Source organism: Convolutriloba macropyga, chromosome 10, assembly GCF_964194025.1.
Source record: "Convolutriloba macropyga chromosome 10, txConMacr16.3, whole genome shotgun sequence".
NCBI lineage: Eukaryota > Metazoa > Xenacoelomorpha > Acoela > Convolutidae > Convolutriloba > Convolutriloba macropyga.
In genome coordinates, this window is record NC_134477.1 from 57,526,787 (window position 1) to 57,552,489 (window position 25,703).

The 25,703-nt window shown below is 38.0% G+C and overlaps 2 protein-coding genes across 2 annotated transcripts in view; one reads left to right on the forward strand and one right to left on the reverse strand.

The window, feature by feature from the left end:
* LOC142348088 (lysosomal protective protein-like) overlaps window positions 1–9,507 on the forward strand; it is a 30,915-nt gene extending 21,408 nt beyond the window's left edge. The window contains exons 4-7 of the mRNA XM_075399253.1: window positions 1,333–1,559; window positions 4,691–4,882; window positions 7,906–8,058; window positions 9,196–9,507. Coding sequence (XP_075255368.1) covers window positions 1,333–1,559; window positions 4,691–4,882; window positions 7,906–8,058; window positions 9,196–9,444 — 821 coding nt within the window. The 3' untranslated portion in view covers window positions 9,445–9,507. The remainder of the gene's footprint in view (window positions 1–1,332; window positions 1,560–4,690; window positions 4,883–7,905; window positions 8,059–9,195) is intronic.
* Window positions 9,508–20,110: 10,603 nt separating this feature from the next.
* LOC142348747 (uncharacterized) lies at window positions 20,111–23,294 on the reverse strand. The gene is made up of 6 exons (XM_075400231.1): window positions 23,199–23,294; window positions 22,672–22,832; window positions 22,251–22,334; window positions 21,341–21,441; window positions 20,705–20,844; window positions 20,111–20,414 (listed from the first exon to the last, which is right to left on the reverse strand). The coding sequence occupies exons 2-6, from the start codon at window positions 22,765–22,767 to the stop codon at window positions 20,248–20,250; spliced, it is 588 nt and encodes a 195-aa protein (XP_075256346.1). The 5' UTR covers window positions 22,768–22,832; window positions 23,199–23,294; the 3' UTR covers window positions 20,111–20,247.
* Window positions 23,295–25,703: the final 2,409 nt, after the last annotated feature.

Genomic DNA, 25,703 nt, shown 5'->3' on the forward strand with positions numbered 1-25,703 from the left:
GCTCTCTAATTCGTTTCTTGATTGGAGTATCTCCATCAAAAAAACCTTGATTGTCTGCTTTGATTCTTAGACGAAGGCAGACCAGACCCTCAAGTTCTTCAGTTTGTGTGCTATGATATTGTTGGTTACAAAATTTTGAAATTCTGTACCGTCTATCATATCTCAAGCTAAACTTCTTGATTTCCTTTTTTTGAGAATTTTGGATTGGTAGGATTATTTTTTGTTCAGTATTGCCTCAGAACTTTTTTCGGTCTCACTTTTCATACAAAGATAAGCCTTCGTTAGATATCGCCCGTCATTCGTCAAACTTACATGCCGTCATAACCCACAGTTGCCTTTAATCATTTTTCGTGTTTACAAATTTCAGCTTTTGCGACAAGATTGTTTATTTTTTCGGCGTACGTTTCCCGTTTCGGTGCCAGGAGCTGATTTTTCAATGGAACTAATAACAAATTATTTAAAACAGACTATTATCCCCTGCTTATGTTAAACTATAGTTTACATATCTTTGCACAATATATTAAGGATGCAGTTACTGTAGTTTTTTTAAGCATTTGATGTGGAAAAAAGAGAAACAATAAGAGAAACTTAAACAAGGTAACTTTAGAAAGTTTCTGAAAATTTGTCTGATTACATGAGTTTTGATTAAAGAAATATTTTTCTACTTAATTGTAAATTCAACCTCCCTGTTGGTTGTTCAGTTATTATCACCGATGTATTCATTTTTGAAATGTTATCTACACAAAATTACTTAGCATTCTTTTAATAAAAACAATTGCTTTTGCAAACTGCAAATCAGAAATTTGGTTAATAATGAGACAGTTTATTTGACATATTCTCAAATGTTCTCTTTTGGTGGCAGCCTCTGGTCTGTAATGATGCATTAGTCTACTCTGGCGTGTAAGATACTACAGGTTACTACAGGTTACTACAGGTTGTGGAGATTTGAACGTTTTGGTTCCGACAAAATATGGCCAAAACCAGACAATGCGGGCGGTATTAGTTAGACACACAATTTTGATGATTTTTAATTGATTATCGCCTACTGTTTTCTCAGTTTTCTCATAGACTTGAAGACAAAAATTTCTTATGTCAAAAAGTGTGTATCCGGTTCGAAATACGGAGTTGAATTTATAATCCGAAGTACTTGGTTTTTGTTCATACCCACCGGGTTCATAATTCAAAAACTGGGTCAAAACTTTTCGGTAGACCCGGTTTTAATAACCGGACTGGCTCAAACCTCGACAATATTTTGTCCAATCATATTTCGACAATCTCAACCGTCTTACTTACTACGCTAATTCGTACTGTTTTATGAGTATCTGATTTCAGCTACGGAAAAAATGTGCAATTTCGTTGAAATGAGTGAAAAGTCTGAATCGTGTGAACGAGCTATGAAGTGGCACCAAATAAGAGAGAGGGCTTTCTTCTCAGACAACATCAACTACTACAACATAATCGGAGAGTGTGTCTTTGGCAACATTACTATGGGCGATCGACTCAAAGCTTTCTTCAGTCAAACAGACGCTTTGGGCAAACTTAAAAAGCTGTTCAACGAGGCAACTGTGATAGTTTTTTTCTTCGTCTCTTCGTTTGAAATTTAAGGAAGTACCCCCCCCCCCCCGCCCGACCTCCACAGCTAACGTCCAGCATAGCTTCTACGTCCCCTAGTGCACGTGCTATTTCTTACATAGTAATGTGCTAGCAAAAACAAATATTTTGTAAGTGGGGCTAATAGGGGTGGGGGTCGGGGCAGACTAAATCAAAAATTATATTCTCACTGCAGAAGTCAAATGTAGCAGAATAAATACTGAATGAACACCTTCAGCCAATCAATGACCAGGACTCTATTTTCTTTTACATAACGTCTGCACGCCTGACCTTAGTCAGTCTATAAAACAGTTGCACTATGCGTATACCATTGACTCCGGTGCTGTATTATATTACCACCGTAAAGATCGAAGTTTATCTTCAGTGTTTTATAGTGTTGGTTAGTCTGAAAGAACTAGGTAAATCTACTTCGCGCGCAGAAATAAGTAGCCTCAACTCTTTATACTTTAATGTTGTAAACAGAACCCTACTAGGCTCTGCTTTAACTGTTGCGACCAGTCAGGCACTCTCAAAATGAATTGAGTTAATAACACAAAAAGTTCAAAAACTTCTGTCAGAATTTCTTATCCCCCGTACAAGATAAATCTTACTCAAAACAGAGAGCATCGACTCTACCAACATCAATTTATGATTGCTACGAGCTTCCAATCCAAACCAAATCGAATCCCAAACCAAATCAGATTTTTTTCTCTCTACACCACAATCAATGATAACACACAACCCGGTATAATAGCCCTACTGTAACTGCTCCACAGCCACGACAACAAATTTCACAACAAACTCCCTACGAAAGGCCGACATCCATGGACAACTATCCGTCCACTGACCCGTCACCCGAAGACGTCCCCGCCCATCAAATGAGAACTACTGAACTAGGATGGCTCATGTTTGGTCGCCACAGTCGTCAACCAGCTCTCGGCCAGGTTAAAGCCCCCATAGAGGCGCACAGTCCCTGTCACGAAAGCAAAACCATGCCCTTTTGTGCCATTAGAAAAGCACATATCACTAACCACGCGGGCCAAACTTCTTCTCGCATCGATTTACTAACTCCATAGAAATCAAAACGGAGCGCGGCATCCATGTTTCCGAACGGATTAAATATTTGGCCACTCCCACAGGGCACATTCTCAAGCTGACCTCCAGTACGTGCACCATCGGACAACGGAAAAAGGTTATTTAGAAAAAGACTGTGACAAGAATAATCCTCTCGAGTATGCCTAGTTCCCGATAAATTGGAGCTTTACGGAAAGATTTTACCACAAGTCGAAGTACCTCTTTGCACTGGCGGACCGCAAAAAATTATCTGAACACAATGTTCATAAGGGGGCGAATCCCAACCGCGTATATAAAAAATACGACCCCCTTTTCCTCCCATTTAGATTCTTGCTGCCAACACAGATAGATGTCAATAATCAATCACACAAAATAAACGAAAAAAAGATGTTGCAAACACTGTTACCTCTTTGTTCAACACCATCTCAACAACACTAATCCCCTGATCCAAGTTAGTTCAAGTCTACAGTACTTGAACACGACAATAATATCCCCGTATTATCTCAAACACTCGTATATAATCGATCCTAAGTACTGCGGAGGCACACTGAGGAATATCGATCCTATTGGAAACTATCGTGTCTTTTTCCCCTGTACGCAGGGACCCATCGTCCAATATTGGTCCCGATTGAGTATCTCAAGTGTTTAGAAGAAGGCGCAACGAAGTTTATGCGCGGCCATACCTTCAACCTCCTCTACAGGGACAAATTGCGGACAAGTGGACAAACAGTGATCAACCACAGGAGGGAAAGAATATTCTCAATAATCTTCTTGCTAGCCGCACTGCAATGCGGACCTTTACCCACAAGCTCTTGCTGCTTGTCTCACAAAAGAAGAAGAAGAATTTATCAAATTCTTCCTGGACCCAGCCTACCAGGCCCACCTCTCCGGGTCAATGTCTCGATACTAAACTCAGCTCTCAAAACACTCAAAAGTAAAACTTATTGTTTTCTGTTCCTTTTCAAACCTATGTATATAATAAGTCCTTCAAGTTCTTTCTTCTTATCATTTTTCTTTTCACCAATTGAAAACTAGGAAAACTTTTTGTTTGCTTGTTTTCTTTGAACGGAACTCACATAGAAGGAATTAAATTTAAAAAGTTTAAAGGACTAAGTAGCTCACAGACCAAATGTTGGATTTTGACCAGAAAGTAAGCTGGTAAATGCAATTGGCAAAAAACCGTACTGAAAAAATGATGAATCGAATTCTCTTTTTACGCTGACATAGTATGAAGACTACAATTTTCCACCCAGCTTGGAACAAATACTCACTACATGACAGTTGGAGACAGCTGGATGCTACAACAGGATTGACAGCAGTGGTCAGCATACCCTGTATCTTGCACTCTTTTTGGCTATGCGACCAACAGGATTTGGACCATTTGCTGACTTCACTAGTCACACACTTCACTAGACAGTAAGCTCAGACGCCATTTCTAGTTACCTACTCCACCACTCGACAAGGATGGCACATTCAGCGTATTTCAGCTACATTCTCTAAATTCGGCCGAAAAACATTTAGCCCCGGTTTAATGTACCAGATGAAATACTGAATGCACACCTTCAGCCAATCAGAGACTGAGAAGGCTCTATACTCTTTGATACAGCGCTTGCACGCCTGACTGTAGTCAGTCTATTATATAGTTGCACTATCTGTATACCATTGACTCCGGTGCCGTTTTATTTTACCACCGTAATAGAAGTTGATCTTCAGTGTTTAATAGAGTCGGTTACTCTGAGAGAACTAGGTAAGTCTACTTTACGCACAGAAAGTCTACTAACTAACTGTTTTATACTTTAAACTAACTGTTTTAGTTTAAACTGTTTTATACTGTTTTATACTTTTTTATACTTTTATACTTTTTTATACTTTACTGTTTTATACTTTAAAGCTGTAAAGGAGCCCAACTAGGGTCTGCCTTGAGGGCAGAATAGATCTCATAATTTTTTTAAACGGGTACCGCAATAGTTAGTCCTTCTACTGCAACTTGAACTCTCGATTTTTGAACAGAGTTGCCTTTTGAAAGACGGATGGCGAAAATAAAATGTGGGAATGGTTTTTCAATTATGACTCATGCATTGGAGACACCTATGGACTGACAAACTGGCTCAATAAGCCAGAAGTGAGGGAGGCACTTCACATACACCCTTCAGTAGGAAAGTTCGAATTGTGCCAGAACATGACTTACGAGGAGCAACACGATGATGTCTACTATGAGGTAAACCTCCCCTCAATTACAGAGAACGCGCTATTATATTGTAAATCATTATGCAAAAATACGGCACACGTGTCTATGGTGAGGGTGGCTTGGGGGGGGGGGGGAATTAGTGATACACGCAAGCTGGGAAATACGCATACAAACGGAAAAGTTCCCTAATTTAGTTATGAAATAACTTCCCAGCATAACCCAGGTCAAGGCTCTAGACCGAAGCGACCTGTGAGCTGGCATTATTCAATCGCAGACCCGCGCAGCTTCCGCTTGTAATACACAGTCTGGAAAAATTGGGATAGCGCTTAAATATATAGACAGGGTTCTGAAACTGGTCTGATCTTACGTCACTTTGGCAAGCCAGCCTCTCAAAATTAAAATCTCGTCTCGAACTTAGATTGAACGTTTGTGCTATTTTGTGATTTTTCAACGCAGTTCTAAGTTAATTGGAAAATAAACTTGGATTTTTCAACGCAGTTCTATGTTTATTGGAAAATAAACTTTTCACTACATTTTCTAATGAGAAACTTACTTGTTAACAAATATTTTTGTCGATGTTTTTATGAGAATAGATAGTACTTTTATTTACTTTGCGATCAATTGATTTCAAAAAAAGAGCAATTTTTGTTTGTAGTTTTGATTGGGCCTGTTTATCTATTCGGTTTCTATTTTCTCAGAATAGGCAAGTCTCACTAGTTTTCTCATGAGAAAATACTGTCTAGTTTTTGGTAAAACTAATTAGACGCCAATGTTTTTTTTACTGTGAATCAATCACAAAAAAGTTCAAAATTTCTAATTTTTGCCGGCATTTGTGGACATTTTTTACGCGATTCTTTTTTTCCGTTTCTAATCTCTTTCTAATTAGTAGCCACCGTCAGCCACTCAACGGTTTTTATTAAGCGCTCTCCTATTTTTACCAGGGTTTTTACAATTCAAAGAAAATTAAAAGTTTTGTGGCGTTGCCCTTTTTTAAGATCGGTTTAAGCATTTTCATGACTTTTGAAGTCAAAACGAAGAGATGATTTGGGCATAGGTTATTACGCAGAAACTGAATTAGGCGAAAAGAGTTTTGTAGCCATTAGACAAAAATTGTCAAGTAAAATTCTGTGAGAAATTAGCGAATACTAGTTAAAACACTAAAAGGAGGTATCGCGTAATCCGCCTGATATTATTAAAAGACTAAAAGACTATAACAATTGACTTCATAGAAAAGTAGCTTAAAGAACATTCTACCAGAAATTTTGAGAATTTCCTTGAGTATTTTCACAATCAACTCCCCCAATTGCGTGCGTTTTCTCAACTGGTAGTTCTCAATTATTTCATTGAAGCCACTGATAAAAAGTTTACACATTTCCATTCTTTGCCTGTTACTTTCTTCTAGTGCACAATTTTTGGCCGCGATGACACTGAGTAGAAGGAAATAGATGAAATAAATTTTAAAACTGTGATATATAATTTGAAGTACTTTCAAGAATTCGTTTGCATGTAAAGACGACTATTGGGGACGCCTAACCACTGTATGGCATCGAGTAGATTTTGAAGTGCCTCTTTTAACTGTTTTAATTGCTATTTGCCTAATTTCCACAAAATTTGGTTCAGATTTTTTGCCAAATGGCGACAACATATTTTCCGCCTAATCAAGTTTGCGCCTGATATCTCATCCCCCGATGATTTTGGTCATGACAAAAAAAGAATTGGAGCAAAAAAGCAAGAGTTTTTGCGTCGTGATTTTTAAACTCTATTTCTAAAATTGAGCGATAAAACAAATTTTGCTTTCCTGCTCGTGATTTTTTGTTCACATGCGGCAATTTGCCGACCATTTTTTAAACAGCGTTTTTTTCTATGTTTTAAATCGGATTTTTAAAAGTGAATTTCCTAGCCCATTCCTAGTCATCTCTTGGTCTAGTATTTTGCGTGGTGAATGGAAATTTTTAATAGCCGCCCTCATCTTCTCAGCCGGCTATTATTGCGCTCGTATTTTTTTTTACTTCGTCAAACTTTTTTTCGCTTTACCACTTTGCCGCTTTTTCGACATTTTGCGTGAAATCTTTTTGACTTTTCGAGGCTAGTTTCTCTCTTCTCTCATTCTGCTAAAAGTGAATTTGAACATCAGTTGCTAAGCAAAGCAATTCAAAATGAACAGAGTCGGTATAAAAAATTGAAGTCAGAAATAGAAACGGGATAAACCCATAAAGCCCAATTTTAGATGCCCGCTATTTGAACGTCGTTCCTATAAGTGTTAGTTACCACCTCTAATGCCTATTGGTGTTGATAGTAGCCCCTGTAGCCTCTCTCTAAGAAACAGAAGTATGTTCAACTACGAAATGCCATCAAAATAAATTGGACTTAAAAAATATTTTTGTACAAAAATCTTTTTTTTTCAATATATTCTATTTGTTCAATCCCAATCATGCTTATTGGAATCAACGGCGGCTATTTTCCGGCAATCTGCCGGGTATGTTTTGAATTGTAGTTCAGGGCTTGTCCTCAGGGAAAACTTATTCCTAATTAGTTGCATAAAAGCCTCTCGCCAGATTAATTGCGAGTTAAAAAGAAATTTTACATATTTGCATCTAGAATATTATGGCTGTTAAAAAATAAGAACAATTGGTTTTTGAGCTGACTGCTAAGTAGTAATAAAAAAATTCGGGAAATCAAGTCTTAGGCGAATTAAAAATTTTTGTAACAATCAGATTTTTGTTGTTAGTTAACCCCCCTCCCCCCCCCCCCCCCTCCGGTTGCCCGAACTTGGAAAATTTGGTTAGGCCACGGTACGGCACCGCATAAGTCTTCGATAAAAACCGTACCGAGATCTTATTAAGTTTTCTACGGCCCGTCGTAGGACCGTATTAAAATTTCTAAGTTACCGTATTAAGGCCGCATCAAGATGAATAAGGTGACTTAATATAAGAAAATAGCTAACAGCCGGAAAGTTCTCTAGTCAAGTTTAAAACTGAGTTTTCGAGATTTTTCCAGAATAATCTTTGCGTTTTTCCCTCCTCTTGTTTCATTCGGGTTTGTAATTTGTTAAGATGAAGGCCCTGATAGACAGTGGGGTGCGAGTGATGGTGTTCAGTGGGGACAGTGACTATGCTGTCAACTTCATCGGGGCAGAGTACTTCATCCGGAGTCTGGGTTATAAACCCACTTCATACTACAGACAGTGGGTCACTCCTGAGAGAAAGGTCAGTTAGAAATATTAACTTACACTTTATTACTTCAGATAACGGGAAAAACAAAAAAAAAACAGGATGAGGTTCCAAGACAGCCATTAGCCAGACCAAATTGGGTGAAAACAGGGGGTTTCAGACGTCCATGCCCAAAAATAGGAATTGGGTGGACAAACCAGATTTTTGCGCAGACAATGACCAGAAAAAACAAACCCTAGCCAGACCATTGTCCAAAACCATTTAAGCTTGTAGAGACAAGAAATATTTTAATTTTTTCACTTTTTCACTTTTTAAACAAGAAATGAATACCAAATTTTTATAAAAGTTTCAGTAAAAAGCCGGCCAATTTAAAAACCACTGCGAATTTCAGAAACTAAATTGATGAAGTAACCTTATACCTCAGAACAATTTCAGAGAGATTTTCGTTCTCAGTACTGATTGATAACGATTTGAGATTAGTTTCTGTGCCGACTCTGGAACCCCTTTGAGTCAGAGCAAATTTCAGAATCATTGTCCTCTGAATTTCTCAGAATCACAGGAAAATTCAGAATGCATTGCAAAATTGGCTCTGGATCAGAGTGAAAATTGAAATTTTTCTCAACATCTCAGTCACTCAAAAAAAAATTTTATTCTTAATTGTTTTTGACATACTTTGGAGCAAAATGCCAACTACTCTAGCTAACAAAAAAGATTCACGATTTTGCTGATGGGTTGTGCTATATTAAAACAAATTCATTTTGGTTCTTTTCAAAGTTACTGATCTCAGTAAACTGGACTTAGTTTTTCGGCCCTGCAACAACGGTTGAAATAAATGATTTTTCTACGAAATTTTTAATATTAGGAAATAACTTTTAAGTAGTGGTATTGGAAGAGGGAAGTTTTCTTTACATAAACGTAACTGCTCCGTTTGATATCGCAATGAAGTAAAACTCGGCTATTTCATACTTCTTAGAAAATTGCGATAAGGTTCTGTTGTACGAAATCCCCTGAACAATGGAATACAAAAAACGACCAAGATTCCAACCACTTTTAGCATTCAATATTGATTCTTTGGTATGTATACAGCTAGTTCTGATCCTAATGTGAGACCCGGAGTTCATGATCGCACAAGAGAGTGAACGACAGAAAAGTAGAACTCAAGCATTGTTTTAGGTCGGCGGATGGTGGCAAAGTTTTGGTGAGAACCTTCAGCTGGTCGTAGTCCGGGCATCTGGCCATATGGTCCCAACAGACACCCCCATGTCAGCATTCTACCTCTTTGACTGTTTCATCCGGAACAAGTACGACTTGCCAGTTACAACTGGAATGGCCGATTTGACCGAATATTTAGGAATGGACCAGAAAGATTTCGCAAATCTTTTACCATTCAAGTTTGAAGATTACTACAATTATACAAAATAGGAGGAGCTTAAATGAATCCCGGGTTGAGTAATCGGCGGCTGCAAGCGGATCTTTTTTCTAAAGAGCCCCTGAATATGATTAATTTATGCAAGGAGTCTCAAAAATTAAGCAAAAGGGTCAAAAGTGTGCTAATTATTTTCAGAAAAATGAGTTAGTTCTTAGTATCTCCCCAATAACGTGTACGTGTTGTTATATAGCACAAATCTATTTCGTGAAACAAAAGCACGAGCGTTTGAGGCATAAAAGTTATGCTACTAAGCTGGGGCGGGGGGCACTCCGAGAAAACTTCTTCGGGAAACAAAAATTCAGCGGTTTTAGAAAGATCTTTGTGGATTTCGTATAACCAATCAGCGCTCAAACGTCAGCGCTTTTAGCGCATTGCTTAAGCAATTATCCCAATTTTTTCATGAAAATCGACAACTTAGGAAAATATATCTTCGGTTATAGATTAAAAAAGAATAAAAACTAAAATGGCAAGTTCTTTGAAATTTTCTTTCATTTACAGAATAAAAACTTTAAAATAAGATACTGTGCTTGGAGCTGCATTGAAGAGGGAAGTGCAGCAATGCTTTTATTTGTTCAAATTTGTTCTACTTTCTTTTCAACAATTATATGTTTTAGTTCACTACAAAGTTTTTATCAAGTAGGTGTCTTGTAGGAATCTGGCAGAAAAATGGGCATCTTGTAGGAATCTGGCGGGAAAAAAATGGGTATCTTGTAGGAATCTGGCAGAAAAATGGGCATCTTGTAGGAACCTGGCAGAAAAATGGGCATCTTGTAGGAATCTGGCGGGAAAAAAATGGGTATCTTGTGGAAATCGGGCAGACAAATGGTTATACTGTAGGAAGTTGGCAGAAAAATGGATATATTAAAAGATTTTTCCAGAGAAAAGGTTATCTTGCAGGAATCTGCCAAAATCTGACAGATTCCTACAAGATAACCACTCGTTTTCGACTAGGGCAGAGACTTTACTTATTTTCTCAAAATAACTAATACAAATAATCCTATTAAGAAATTTATTTTTTTTTGCAATTTCTACAAAAAAGTTTTCGTGTTTAAAAATTTTATAGGCAGGAGTACAAAAAATGCTTAAAATTGTGCTGAATTGTTTCGATTCCAAATTTTTCTGGTCTTTCTTTTTATCTGGTACTCAATTGACCTACTTAAATTCATTGAGATGGAAGATAGTTTTATGGTTGCAACTGCAGCATGCGTTGAGGGTTTGACTGAAGAATTATATGGTTATTTAATTTTGTTATGCTAACCAGAAACAACAACGTTCCACAGGATTTTCAAGTTTCATATTTTTTTTGGAAATTGATATTATTTCGAACTGTATGTTGAATATTAAAATTTTGCCAATGGAATAGTGACTGCCCTCATCAAAGAGTTTACTTCAAGTATTGAAAAATTGAAGAAAAAAAGAAAAAAATTAGAAAAGCTTGTCAAATTATGAAATAATGTAAATAACGTGAGTAATGGCGGAGAAATAACAAAAATATATATACAAAAAGGATTATTCTAACATTTGTTGCTCTCTAGATTTGTTCAAACGGCGGCAATTTGATCAATGAAAAGGCCAAAGCGTCTCAAGTTGACAAAAACTCTGAAATTTTTGAAGTTAAACAAATTAAATGTGCCAACCTATTATGCCTCACTTAAAAAGTATTTTAACCGATTGTAACCGAATTCGCAGTAACAAAAAAGTGGGGCTAGCAGACTTCTCGGAGTAACTAACATCGTTGTAATTGATGGCTGATCAGTTTATGAGTGATCGAAAGCCAGTTGTGATATATTTGACGGAAAACTCTTGATTGATGGAGCAATGCATTCAAATTAAACCTATTGGGTGGATAATAATGTCAAAATTATCCGCTGAAATTTTTTCAGCTGTTCTCAGCGCATTTTTTTATAGCTGCGAAGCTGTAAGCTGAGCGAAGCTATATTGCGGTGCTCTTGGTTTTTTTACAATTCAAAGAATTTTTACAATTCAAAGAATTTGAATTGTATTGGGGCGCTGTCTTTTTTTTTAAGATCTGTTCACACATTTTCATGATTTTTGAAGTCAAATTGGAGTAGTGATTTTGGTCACGCCGAAACAGGAAATGGAGCGAAAAAGCGATTGGTTTTGCGGCGTGAAATTTTTTCGCTCTAATTTTAAAGTAGAGTGAAAATACGGTGTTTGAACAAAAATTCGCTTTATCGATAGTGGTTTTTTCTGTTTTTTCGATTTTTTGGATCGGATTTTTTTCTAAATGATTTTCCCAATCCATTCATAGTCCGTTCTAGGTCTAGTTTTCTGTTTAGTCAATGAAAATTCTTTGAATTGTGCGTCAGGACTTGTCCTGCTATGTTTTTTTGTTTCGTCGTCTGACGCTCTTTTTTCGTTTTACATTTGTTCACACAGCAAAGCTGAAAAAGTCAAATTTTCTGAATAACTTCTTCCTCTCACTAACGGCATTTGCGCGCGTGACGTCATTTCTTACTCGCTTTAGCAAAAGTTTTTAGGTTATTTGCGTGATTAGATTTTGATCATACGTGACTTACCTCACTCAATAAAATGACTTTTGCACTTTAAAACTTAAGTTTAGTTTGAATTTGTTTAAGGTCAAAGGAACTCAGTTGTGCAGTTAAGGTCCCTAATAAGAGGCTTCTGTGGAATGAATTTTAACAAGCTTTATTAATTTATCGCTGAATGTTTTTTACTTAGTTTTTTGAGCGGCGTCGATTTTTTTTCAATTTAGATCTATCTGTTTCTATCTCTATTATATGGCACGCAGGTCTATTCTTTCGCAGCTATTCCGGCAATCTGCCGGCTATGTTTTTTTAAATTCTTTCAAATTTTTTGACAACAAGTTCAACCCGGGATGTCCTTGTAGAACAAAATGCGTGAATTGCAGCCAATTGTGTTTAGAAAACAATTTTGAATTGAAACTACACAAACCGAGTTTTGGTACAAAAAAGAAAGAGAACTTCCAGGAAATATTGGAAAGTGCCCGGATTGAAAAAACTGTCAATTGCTGAAAAGCATTAAATGGATAGATCTCTGCAAAACATTTTGCGTATGAATTTCAAGAATAAGCCGACAAATTTAGCCGGCATTCTGATTGGCCGTTTACCATGATTGATCGAAAAATCGGACCGCTCAAAATATCATTAGCTCGTCCATTCTTTGTAATTGGTGTTCTGTTTAGTTGTCGATTCAAATTGGACTTGTCGATTTAAGTTGGATTTCGGCTAAGCTCACTGTCGGTCAGTAAAGCATTATAAATATATTTCGGGTTCTTATGGTTCTGATGGATTAGATGAGTTTAAAATTATTAACAATTAAAAAGACGAAAAAGCAAAAAAAAAAATTATCTACGATCAGCAAAGTTCCAGCTAATGAATGGGTTAAGGTAAAGAATTTGAGTGAAAAATGAAATTAATAATTTCTTATGACATTATCAGACAAGAGAACATTAATCTATACTAGAAGCAAAAAACAGCTGGCTATTGAGGCATTACATGCACAGAAGGAAGCCGAGAAGAATTCTTGGATGTTGCGGACGTCTTGGACAACTAAATCATAACTGTCAATTTATAACTGTCATAAGCGTATAACTAAATGCTATAACTAATGTTATAACTAAACGCCATAATGTTATACTAAATGCCATAACTATGCCATAACTAAAGCGTACAACTAATGTTATTACTTGGCAATTACAGGAATTTCGTTGGATTGGGCTGGAAGTTGGCTCCGGATTTTAAAATTGAGGTACTCATTATTGGAAATAAGATACAAAAGATGTAGCCGAGGTTTGAAAACTTCTGAAGTCTAACTGAACTCAGCGATGATCAAATCAGCGAATCTTCAAGTTATACTTTGTGGTGTTAAGTTAGATCGAATATATTAGAGGATGATTTTATAAATCAACAGAAATCATACCGAAAACAGGTCTTGAAACATTTACCCAAGTTGATGCAAAGAAAATATGTTCACAATTTTTTCTCTAGCAAAAAACTCCGGAGACATCTAAAACAAGACGTGACCAAAATTTTTTAACCTATTTGAATCAAAAAACAAATTATAACAGCCACAAGCACACATTGTTGATTCATTAAGACTCTAATTAACACGAAAGAGCGTTGTTTTCAAACATAGAAAACAAGAATTGCGTTCCGTAAACACCAACACTCTCAGATCAATTGCTAGAGCAAAGAAGCTGTCGCACATGATGGTTTTGGACATTGATGACAGACGAAAGATATAAATACTGACGAAAGACGCAAAAAAAGTATACGAAGAAAATGAACTTCAGTGAATGAAACAGTACACGTGAACACGTGATTGAAAAAAAAAGAGATGCCACGACATTGCTTTCCTCTAGGTGATTGTGAAAGATAACTAAGCAGTAGTGAGGAAGCCGCGCCTATGTTACAGAACTATCAGAAAAAAATAGATCAAACAAATATTGTGAACTCAACGCGTGCGTTATAAGTGTTGTACCAAGAAGCAAAACCTAGTACTGAAAATCAAATGAACGAAAGTAATCACGCTGTCAACGTAGGCACAACAACAATCAACCAAACTATCAAAGTTACTTGCTTTCTCTAGATGGTGCCAGTATAAATACAGAGCTCTGGTAACAGACAAAACTCGCATGATTTCCTCTATAGCGGAGTAACGGTTCCCTCTGCCAAATTAACTATGCAATGAAATCTACGAGCTCAAGTTACCAAAGTTACGCTCAGTGAATCTTGCATACATTGAAAAAATTATCTGAAGAGTCAAAAAGTTCCTCTCAGAATAAAAAATTGCTTTCAAACTTGCAATCAATCATAGCGTTTGCGCACTGGTCGAGCTCGCTGGGGAATACTACTTACGTCTGTAACAAGGTGTTGCAAAACTTCAACTTCTTGAGTTTCAACTATATTAATTTTTTTCAACTTGACGTAAGTTGGCAAGATTCTGTGGGAACATTTTCAAAAAACTTTCAACATTTTCGATAATTGGACTACTGGAGAGAAAAATGAAGTAGTAGAAAAAATGGGCCGTAAGTGGACCAATGACTGGTACAAGAAAACATGAAGTTTGTCAATTAACTACACAGACTATATGGAGGCCGCTGATAACATTCAAACATGGTGCAACAGAGAAACTCCTTCTTCCAATTTAAACGTTGTCTTTCAGTCAAAGATGGAAGGAGAAAGGAAAGCTGTTGTGTGAACAAGAGCCAAACTTACAAGTGTCAAACCCGCAATGCTGAATCAAAAATCAAAAAGTTTGGCCTGAACGACAAAATACTGACAGTACCTACTACATGATTTGACTAGATTTATATCGAAATAATATCCAACATGGGCTGCTTCTACTGGAGGTTAGATACTGTTTGAGCTTTCTATGTCGTCCAAAACTAACAAATTTTTTTTAAAAAATTGAGGTAAATCTGGATCTCTTATTGGGAACTAAGGGTTCTCAAAATTGTACCGTTTACACACTCGACAAACAGGAACTCAATTACGAAACAATACATCGGTTAGCAGTTGAGGCCATTCGAAGCAAGTAAATATGAAGTCTTCGTGCTTAATTCGCAGGAAAAATCAATTGATCTTTTGAGTCGTTTACATCCTCTTTGAAAACAGGGAGTTTAGGAGAAGAATTCAGAAACAAAGCAACAATTTGGTTTCCGAAGTTTTCCTAAAAGAGTTGACATTGTTCAATAACACAACGAAATAAGTGGTTGCACTTAAAATGAAGCGTTTTACATTTCTTTGACTACAATGTGCTTTTTCTCACGGTAGTTTTTAATTGCTCACAAGCAGAAACGAAGAAGTTGAAACTCCAGTACTTTTGATGATGTGTTTGAAATTTGTCATTAGTAGTTACAGCGCTTGACACAAATGATTGCTTGATCGGTTCAATGTTCATAAGACGACTTCGGAAAGGCATCACGAATAAGTATTGACAACATTGGGACAACAAACTGGAGACTGTCGAGGAAACAGAATTTCTGAAGTTGAGAGAGGACTTCCATCTGTAGTTGAAAGAACTTCGATATAAGACACTTCAATTCAGCGGCAGTCAAAACTGGTCTTCAGTATTCGCCCATGCTTTTGAAAAACTAAGTGAACAGGAACCTATCAACGTTCTCAATTAATTGAAAAGATTGGCTCCGATGAGACATCTTTTGATACCAATCCTGGAGTTACAAGTATACGCCTTGGCAAGAAAAATGATTGAACAGATAGTCAATGAAGATGGAGAAAGGAAAGCTGTTGAGTGAACAAGAGCCAAAATTAAAAGTGTCAAACCTGCAATGCGGAAACAAAATTCAAAAAGTTTGGCCTGCACGAGGTGATACTGGCAGTACCTACAAAATTTGACTAGAATTATAACCGAATAATATCCAACATAGGTTGTTTCAATGGGAGGTTAGATACTGTTTGAGATTTCTATGTCGTCCAAAAATATCAAATTTTTTTAAAAATTTGAGGTAAATCAGGATCTCTTATGGGGACCTAAGGGTTCTCAAAATTGTACCGTTTACGCACTCGAAAAACATGAACTCAATTACGAAACAATACGTCGGTTAGCAGTTGAGGCCATTCGAATCAAGTAAATTTGAAGTCTTCTTGCGTAATTCACAGGAAAAATCAGTTGATCTTTTGAGTCGTTTACAACCTTTTTGAAGACAGGGAGTTTAGCAGAAGAATTCAGAAACAAAGCAACGATTTGGTTTCCGAAGTTTTCCTAAAAGAGTTTACATTGTTCAATAACACAACGAAATAAGTGGTTGGACTTAAAATGAAGCGTTTTACATTTCTTTGACTACAATGTGCTGTTTCTCACGGTAGTTTTTAATTGTTCACAAGCAGAAACGAAGAAGTTGAAACTCCAGTACTTTTGATGATGTGTTTGAAATTTGTCATTAGTAGTTACAGCGCTTGACACAAATGATTGCTTGATCGGTTCAATGATCATAAGACGACTTCGGAAAGGCATCACGAATAAGTATTGACAACATTGGGACAACAAACTGGAGACTGTCGAGGAAACAGAATTTCTGAAGTTGAGAGAGGACTTCCATCTGTAGTTGAAAGAACTTCGATATAAGACACTTCAATTCAGCGGCAGTCAAAACCGGTCTTCATGTATTCGCCCATGCTTTTGAAAAACTAAGTGAACAGGAACCTATCAACGTTCTCAATTAATTGAAAAGTGTGGCTCCGATGAGACATCTTTCAATACCAATCCTGGAGTTACCAGTATACGTCTTGGCAAGTGTTTTCAGCCAAATTAGCTCAGACAGTTGAAAATACTGATGAGTCGCTGTAGACACGCTTTACACATTGTGTATGACCAAGTTGGCATTGACACAAGAGCAACCAAGTCGCAAAATGTAGCAGAGGTGAGAGGCTTACTATGATTACCAGGCTCCTTGATGCAACCAAAAAGTGAGAGAACGAACCAAAATAATGTTGTTCTTCCCTTGGACGATTACGACAAACCCCCTATTTGTCTTTATAATACAAGCTGAAGGAAGAGTTCCATTGTTTGGTTGTGAAAAAAATTAGCAAAATTAACAGGCCGCTAAATTCAGTGGGGTACTTGCGAACCCAAATTGTTAAAACTCAGTGTATGCGTTGAAAGTCTACAGAAGCGTATTTGCTGAAGATATGGAATCAGTTAATTGGTTGAAAAGACGTTCTGAAAAGCAGCCTTATGTCAACACTTTTTCATTTGTTTGATGAAAAGGTACACATCTATGCCAAATGTACAAAAGGATAAACGAGGATTATTGCTAGGTTGGAAATATTTTGCACTTGAAATATTCTTCCGAAAAAAACACTAAAAGAAACAATCTGAAAGTTCAAGCATGAAAAAAATATGGTTCAATTGAATGTATGGGTCTTAAACAAGTTGCTCCGCGAGAAGATTAATCATTTCATGCAGCAGCAAATAACAGCGCAAACACAAATTCAGTAAAATTGCTTAAATAGAGCGGTGAAATTAAGCAAATTTCCTGAACGAAATCTTTCTACCAAATTGAATGCTACGAATAAGTCAGATTCCTAAACTGAAAAATCTAAACATATCGCTATTCAGTTCATTAACTTGATAAAAAATTGTCAAAAAAGCAAACAAAGCCCACCATCAAGTGTCGGATTTGACAAGCCAGGCGAGAGTCAACCAGCTCAAGGAACTGAAGCACAAGATACCCCTTAAACAGACGCTATCCATACACCAGACACAAACCCCACAACATGTCAGCGGAGATAAATGCAGATGCATATATTTTGCTCTAAGAAAAATTTTTACAAAAAGACTATTGGCCACTCTAACAAAAAAGGACGCAACCCTCAAATGCATTCGGGATTGCGCACTCAAAGGTAATGAGGAGCGATGCAAGCAGATCAGGCGCACATACGCATAGATTCTGGAGGGACCAGTACGTGAAGTCACGTTCCCTCTGTTTAGATGACAAAGTCGCGTTTCGACACGCAATCAAAGATGCCTACAACAACGTCGTACACAGAACCTTCCCGGAAGTTGGGGTATGACAGATATGATCATCCATGCCTTGTGGCCATATTTGAACCGTAATCTGCTATCCAAAACATCTAAAGGTGCGGTAGGCAAAAAAATCAGCTATTTTTGTGAACGGCATATTAATTACGTAATTGCGGCGCCAATCAGTGACCACAGAGCTATAGGCTCAATTGCGCGCCCTATACAAACTATCAAACGTGGGACTTGGATGCATGGGAGAAGCAGCTAAATCCAATTTCAAATTAAGAACCTCCATAAACTATGTAATTTATCAACTAGGTGTTTGCTAACAGAAAACGTTAAAAATTTCACTTTTCGAGTCACAGATTGGAAGACGCCCAAACACCCGGCTACGTACCAAAAGCATTGAAATCAACATGTTTTCTAAAATGAAAAAGTGATTAGGCTCTAGAAATTTTTGTTGTTAAAGTATACTAGCGTCTGGCGGTTTGTTCTCCTTCGACCATAAAGTAGATTTTCTTTCCCAGTTTGTTGCTCAAAAAATTAGCTGGCGTCCTGTAGTTCTCCAACCACTAAATATCAATAACCTACGACACCATATTTCGCTTTGTGATTTATTTCCCTTGTTTCGCTTCAGGATTGTTTCAATTTGACTTGTTCTTTCCGGTCTTCAAGTCCTTTGAAGTTCCTTCGCTGAAATCAGATTTTCTTCCCCATTTTCTAGTATAAAAAGTTACCTGTAAAAGTTCCTGTTTTTTGTCTGTTTTACTTTTGCAGGGTGTCTCCGTAAAATAATTCTGGTCTTTCCCATTATAGCCCCCCCCCCAATGAAATTATAGCCCCCTCCATTACGGTATAACTACCATGTTTGGGGGATATTGGTTATCTGACCACTAAGCTGGGGGGGGGCTATAATGGGAAAAACCCAATAATTCCTAGGAGGGGGAATGTTAAGCGGAACTGAGCCGGGAGTTTTGACATTCCCAATTTTTTCAAATTATTACAGACCCTGAGTTTTAGCACAGCAACATTTTATTGGTGTCTCAAAAGCAAACAATGCAGAGGAATGGTTAACAATTAACCAGTAATATTGTTTCGTACACATATCCTGCTATAAGTTATTTTTAGCACTTAGAGGGCAAAGTTAGACGGCAAGGTCAAATATTGCCAACCTTTCAGAGTTCATGTAAAATCAATTAAATATTCTGTTCAAAATAGAAAAAAAGTATCGCGGGTTTGATTCAATTTTCCCGTTTTCCCATTAGTTTTAAGCTGAAAATGGCATTAAAATTTTGGATCTATTCTGTTTCGGCCCCAGGGTTTTTTATGCCCCCAGTTAAAAATTATATGTTATATGGCACGTTAATATGTAAAAAAATAGCACGTGAGCCTGGGCGCGTAAAAAATATAAGCCTACTAAGCTTGGGGGGAGGGGAGGGGGCAGGTGGGAGACAGAATAGATCCGAACTTTTATTGTTTCTATGGCTTCAAGTGACTAGCAGCGGAGGCACACTCTCTGACCTGCTGAAAACAATCAACCTGGCTATGAGAACGATGTTCTCACGTCGAAATTAGTAAATTAAGAAACCCACCTACCTTTCAAAAGTTTTTCAAAAATGCAGGGCTACAGGTACCGACCAAATCGCTCAACTATATTACACGTCTGTTTATTATGGAGAAAACTTCTTGACGTACAGGGACAAAATTGGAAATTGAGAAATTATTGCTGTCGAATTTTTCCGTTTGCATACCCCCAGGGTGTCTTTAGCAGCCCGCGAAACACCTGTCTTCTTGAACAATTTACAGAATATTATGTGGCACGTGCTCTTTGGTGGTGCATCTCGAATGTGAAAAAAACCTGCATTAATTATGTTGAATTGGTCGGTACAGATTTTATGGGTCTTGCCCACTATAGCCCCCGTGAAAATATGGCCCCCCATTATGGTATATTTACCCCCCCCCATTATGGTATTTGGTGTTTTTACATGGTTGGGGGGGGTATACCACTAAGCTAGAGGGGCTAATAATAGGAAGACCTAATTTTTTCAAAAAAATTCTTGACCTATGGGTCCATTTTTTACGATTCCTTATGCATTTATACGCTGGAATTTAGTGGCTTGTCACTGGAGGAGAGTAATTTTCTCGAAACTTGCCCTTGTAGAAAAAAGATTTCAAATCGGGATTTAAATTTAAAACGAACAAAAACCAAAAACAGGACAAAGGCAAAAATTCATTGCCGTAACAATAGAGTATCACAGCCAACCCGGCAATATAAATGACCAGCAAATTTCATCAGAATCGGAAGTTTAAAAATCTAAGCGGCGCCGTGCTCCATTCACCCCTTTCCCTGGCTTTTTTCGCCCAGTCGCCACTTCGGTAGGCGCAACTTCGTCTGTGTCAGATTCTCTGGGTACAGTATCATTCGGGTCGTATTCCAAGTCTCGGGGCAAGCTGCCATATTGACCACGATTAGCTAAAATGAGCAGAGAAGTTACATTGAAAAATTTACCTCAACCTCCCTCAACACTACCTTACCCCCCCCCCCCCCCCCAATAGTTCCGGTTCCCCGAATTCCCCAATAATTCCCCCCCCCACCCCCCAAATAGTTCCGGTTCCCCGAAATCCCCATTAATTTCAAGTTCCCCCATACAGCCCAATCCATAATGCGTTCAGAACGTAGAGATAGAGGTTGGAGGGAGCTATGTTGAAGGCCAAACTTGCTCAACACAGCCAATTAAATCAACTATAGGGATGACTAATAACTTCTCTGCTGATGATGAGAATTTGACAGGAACACGTCATCCCCCGAGGCGTCTGGCTGCTGCTGTCTTTTCTCCACCTTGACTCTCCTCCTTGAGCTCTCTGGTCTCCTAGTCCGCCTGTTTGTGCGTGATGTGACCGGCCTAAAATACGGATATGCGAAATCTTTGTGATCGACATATCGTTTATCGACATATCGACAAAAAAAGTGCGCATGGGGGGCGCAAAAAAGTTTTACAGATAATGTAAAAATGAAAATATAAATATATATCTGTAAAAAAAAACTCCACAGCAAAATGGGAGTGGGCTTAATTTAGTTCAATGAGGGGCTATTATACTGGAAGACTTGTGGGTAATAAATTATCATCAACGAAAATATTATACAAGTCTTCCAGTATAATAGCCCCTCATTGAACTAAATTAAACAAGCCCACTCCCATTTTGCTCTGGAGTTTTTTAACAGATATCTGTAAAACCTTTTTACGCCCCCCATGCGCACTTTTTTTGCATTAACGTACGTAGATTGTACGTTGGGGGGCATAACAATGTTGGACGACGAATTAGATCCGATATTCTTCAAGACGTAAGCTGGGAGGGTGGGGGTATACCAATGGAAAGTACAAATAAGGTACAAATAACCTCTGTCGGTTGGGAACAGCCCACAAAAGACAGTTGAGGAAATCGTCCTCTGTCATAGTTCCACTGAAGCTGTACTTCCTCCCAGTCGACAAAGACTGATTCTTTATAACACACAAGTTCAATTTAGAGTCTGTTTCAAAAGAGTTGATGTAAGCGAACGGTCGAAAAACGCCAAAAACGTGCAATTGGGCATTGTTGTGGTCATTTGAATGACAAACATTTTTCCCTTTAAGCTTTCTTCTCATTCATCAAATTTTTCTACATGCTTTTAAATTTGAACTTTGAACTTATTTATGGAACATTCGATAGCGTTCCAACTTTATGGGACTGAGTATGTTGAAAGAAGCGAACGTTCGAAAAACGCGCAATTGAGCATCAATGTGCTCATTTGAACGTCAACGTTTTCTCCATTAAGTTTTCATTCTTTGACCTTTGAACTCTAACCTGTGGCACTTGAAACGTTCGCTTTATTTAAACTTTACGGACACGCTATAAGTTGCAACAATATAGTCGAACGTCTCAGAGTTCAAAGTTCAAATTTAACATGCCGAGATCAGCAAGAGAAATAAGCGAACGTTTCAAAAACCACAGGTTAGAGTTCAAAGTTCAAATTTAAAACATGTAGAAAAAATGATGAATAGAAGCTTATTGGACAAAACGTTGACATTCAAATGAACACATTGACGCTCATTTGAACGTTTTTGGCGTTTTTCGAACGTTCGCTTATTTCAACTTTATGGGACAGACTATAGCATTGCAAGTTTATGGGACAGCATTTGTTCGAGACATTATGGTTACGTGACTGCTTTCTGGCTTTATCAAGAACCTCGAAAACCACTGGCCCTACAGCATGGTAATTGGGCATATATATTAATGGGTATTTTATCCTGACAACGGCAGCAGAACTTACCCCGAAACGGCTGCTTTCACTCCAGAGTCGATGAGGATAGACCTCTCGGATGCTGACATAGTCAAATGGCGAAGGGCAGCTGTTCTAAAACGGTATATACAACAAATTACTCCCCCCCCCCCCTCCCGTTACAAACATGTGCCATTAAGCCCATTGGCACGTGCTATTGCGGGTTACAGATAATATGTACCCATCAACGGGGTTGTAATATGCACTTACAAAATTAAGGACCATCTAAATTTTTGTTGGTGCTAACAATTAGGAATACCCAATTGTTCTATTAATTAGGGTTTTGGGTCTTTCCCATCATAGCCCCTCCCCCCAGCTCATTGGTAAGATAACCTGTAGCACCCCAATCATGGTAATTATACCAAAATAGGGGGGGGGGAAGACCCTAAGAACTTTTTGATAATATTTTTACCCCGCTCGTCGCTTCCGAATCATTGTGAGTGCTGTCTTGATTGTCCTCTTTCGTCGAAAAGGGATTGATCTTACTAATCACGTCACGCAGCCGCATTGTTGAACGAGCAATTTAAATTAATCAAATCAGAAAGTTAAACAATTGATCTTCTTCGTTTGTAGCTATTTTTTTTTCATTTGCGGAGCCTTATATCTTACGAGTGGTACACAAAAAATGAGGATTTCAAAACTCCGAGCCCTCTCCCTTGATTTTCAAGAATTACTGCTTGGTGAAAATCTTTGGTTCAGTACTGAGTTCAATTTTCTGGAAAAATTTATAGAATCTGGAGTCTCCCCTGCCCCCCCCCCATCTTAGTTGCCATATAAAGTTCTACATAAAGTGCTAAATAATACGATTTTAATTGTGGGGCATAAAAACACAGAAAGGGGGTGCGAAACAGAATAAATCCAAGTTCTGAAACAGTACTGAGTGAACTTAGGTTTTTTTTTAACTTTTCAGCTCCATAAATGAAATATTTGGCAATTTACAGTGTCTAATTAGTCGTCTACTTCGTTACGTTTTTCGAGTATCACCAATAATGAAGAACCAATCAACAAATCTTGAGCTGACTTTTTAAACTCAACATTCCCGGTCAAAACAAAAGAAGAGCGTGAAAACAAATAAACATCAAGATTATCGCAATTTTTGCTCCATAATTGCTGGGCCGCATTTGAAAAGAGGAAAAATCATTGAAAAAGTCTTATCTGGACGTCAAGTGACTCTGCTTGAAGTCAGAGAACTACTGTCGTTTATCGAGAAACGTGTGGCGAATAGAGACGCGAAGTGAAGCCAGAGTTTCGAAGTGACTGCTGCTCAGTCTCTTAACTTTGCTTGAAACACGAACTGGCAGAAGTTTGAAAATGTCGAAAGGGGTCTATTCTGTTTTGCCACCTCCCCATATGAGTGGGCTTAGATCTTCTACAACCCCCCCCCCCGGCGCACGTGTTATCTTTTTTAAACAATAACGTGCTATATAACATATAATTTGGGGTATTTCCCATTATATCCCCCCAGCTTATTGGTCAGATAACCTGCAGCCGCCCCCCATCATGGTAATTATACCATAATGCTGGGGCCATATGGGGGGGGGGGGGCTTTAATGGGGGAAAGACCCATAATTTGTAACGGGGGGGGGGGGGGGCGTAAAAAACACTAACACGGGGGGGGGGGTGGGGGCAAACAGAATAGAACCGCCAAAAGGTCATCTGGCATCATAATTGCAGTCACTACAGACTTCCGGCATTTTTAAACTTGCTCACGTGTTTATTTTAAACATTATATCCACCAAAAAATGTAGGGATCTTTTCTGTTTGTGTCCCCCAAGCCATTAGCTAATGCACCCCCCCCCCCCCCCGCGTTAGAGGACACGTGCCCTAATATAGTAAATCAAGTTTCTGTCTATGTGTATAGTAATTTCTGATACTAGTTTTTGCGATGCAAGATTTCCACGGCACTTTAAAAGTTGCAAGTGTGCGGTTGAGTCCTTTCTAATATCAAAACTTGTAAGTGTAATATGAATACAAAATGGGGCGGGGAGATTTTTAGGTTTGCCAAGTAAGCTAAGGAGGAGGCAGCTACTCATTTTCCAACAAGAGCGCTTCCATGGCGTGGAGGAGAAAATTCAGTTCTCCTTTAATAGCCCCCCCCGCTTATGGGCATGCTGGTACATGATTAAGACATAGCCCCCGTTCCCCGACTTTTGTGGCGAGGAGCGACTCCCGAGTTGTATCTGTTTTTATCATAATTGGAGGTCTATACGTTATTTGGACTCTAATCTGAAGGGACGGTTTTAATGGGAGAAATCCGTATTCTCATTGAAACACTAGAATTTTAAAGTTCAGCTAAGTTGGTTCAAAGCCTTAGCCTCTAAATTCCAAGAAGTTTCAGACATAATTCCTAAGTGTTCCTCTCTAAATTAGCCCTTTACGCCACTTTAACTCTCATAAAGACCTTCTGCCCTAAATAACTTATAAAAAAATGGGCACAATCCTAAAATTAGCGAAATTTAACATACTCACGTTTACTTCTAGGACTTATGCCTACTTCTAGGACTAGGAAAATCACACAAAATACGACAAAAATTATCTACGAACAATCTGTCTTACCAAAAGAAAAGATTTCACAAATTTAAATTTGAAAAGAAGCTCTGAAAAAGTACCAAAAGTACTTCGTAACGGTAAATAGAAGATATGCCCCCAATTACGCTATACCCCCTAGCATAGCTCGTGTAATTACATGGTAAAACATTGTAAAAATATAGCACTTGCGTCGGGGGTGTAGATAATATGCAACATCTAAGCTGCGGGGGCCGAAACGGAATATATTCGAAGTCTACACTCCAATAATAAAACTTATCTGGATCTTTTCTCTTATGCCCCCGGTACGTTATGCTCCCTCCAGTTAGAGCGCGCACCACTACATAGTAATTCATCATATACAAAAACGGCACGTGCTTCTGGGGTGGGCTATTAATATGTACCACCTATGCTGGGGACACCAACTGAAAAGATGAAATTACCTCACGCAATAAGTCGCAAAAGTCTCATGGTTTTAACATTGTCGTCACCAATTTAACATCTATTTTGAACTGAGATATCCAACTTCCATTAAAAGATCTGAATCCGTTCGGTTGAGCCAAACTCAGAACTGCCATCAATTACCAAGATTGCTATTTGCTAAAGAAAAACCAACCTATAAAGTCCTTTCTTACTTAGTCGTTATTCTTTCATTCCAATTTTATTCAAAACATCTGAGAAGCCCCACAAGAAGAGTACCTTTGCTAATAAATTTTAAGTTTTCGTGATATTCTTGGGTCTTTCCCATTATAGCCCCCAGAAAATTATAGCCCCCCAAAAATCAAGTTATAGCATACAATTAAATTCATCATTTATGCTTACAATTGTTGGTTACAAGTTTTTGTTTTGTTCCAGTATCGAATGCTGGAATTTTCCAATCGCCGTCATTATTTCATGGAACGGGTCCAGGTTTTTTCG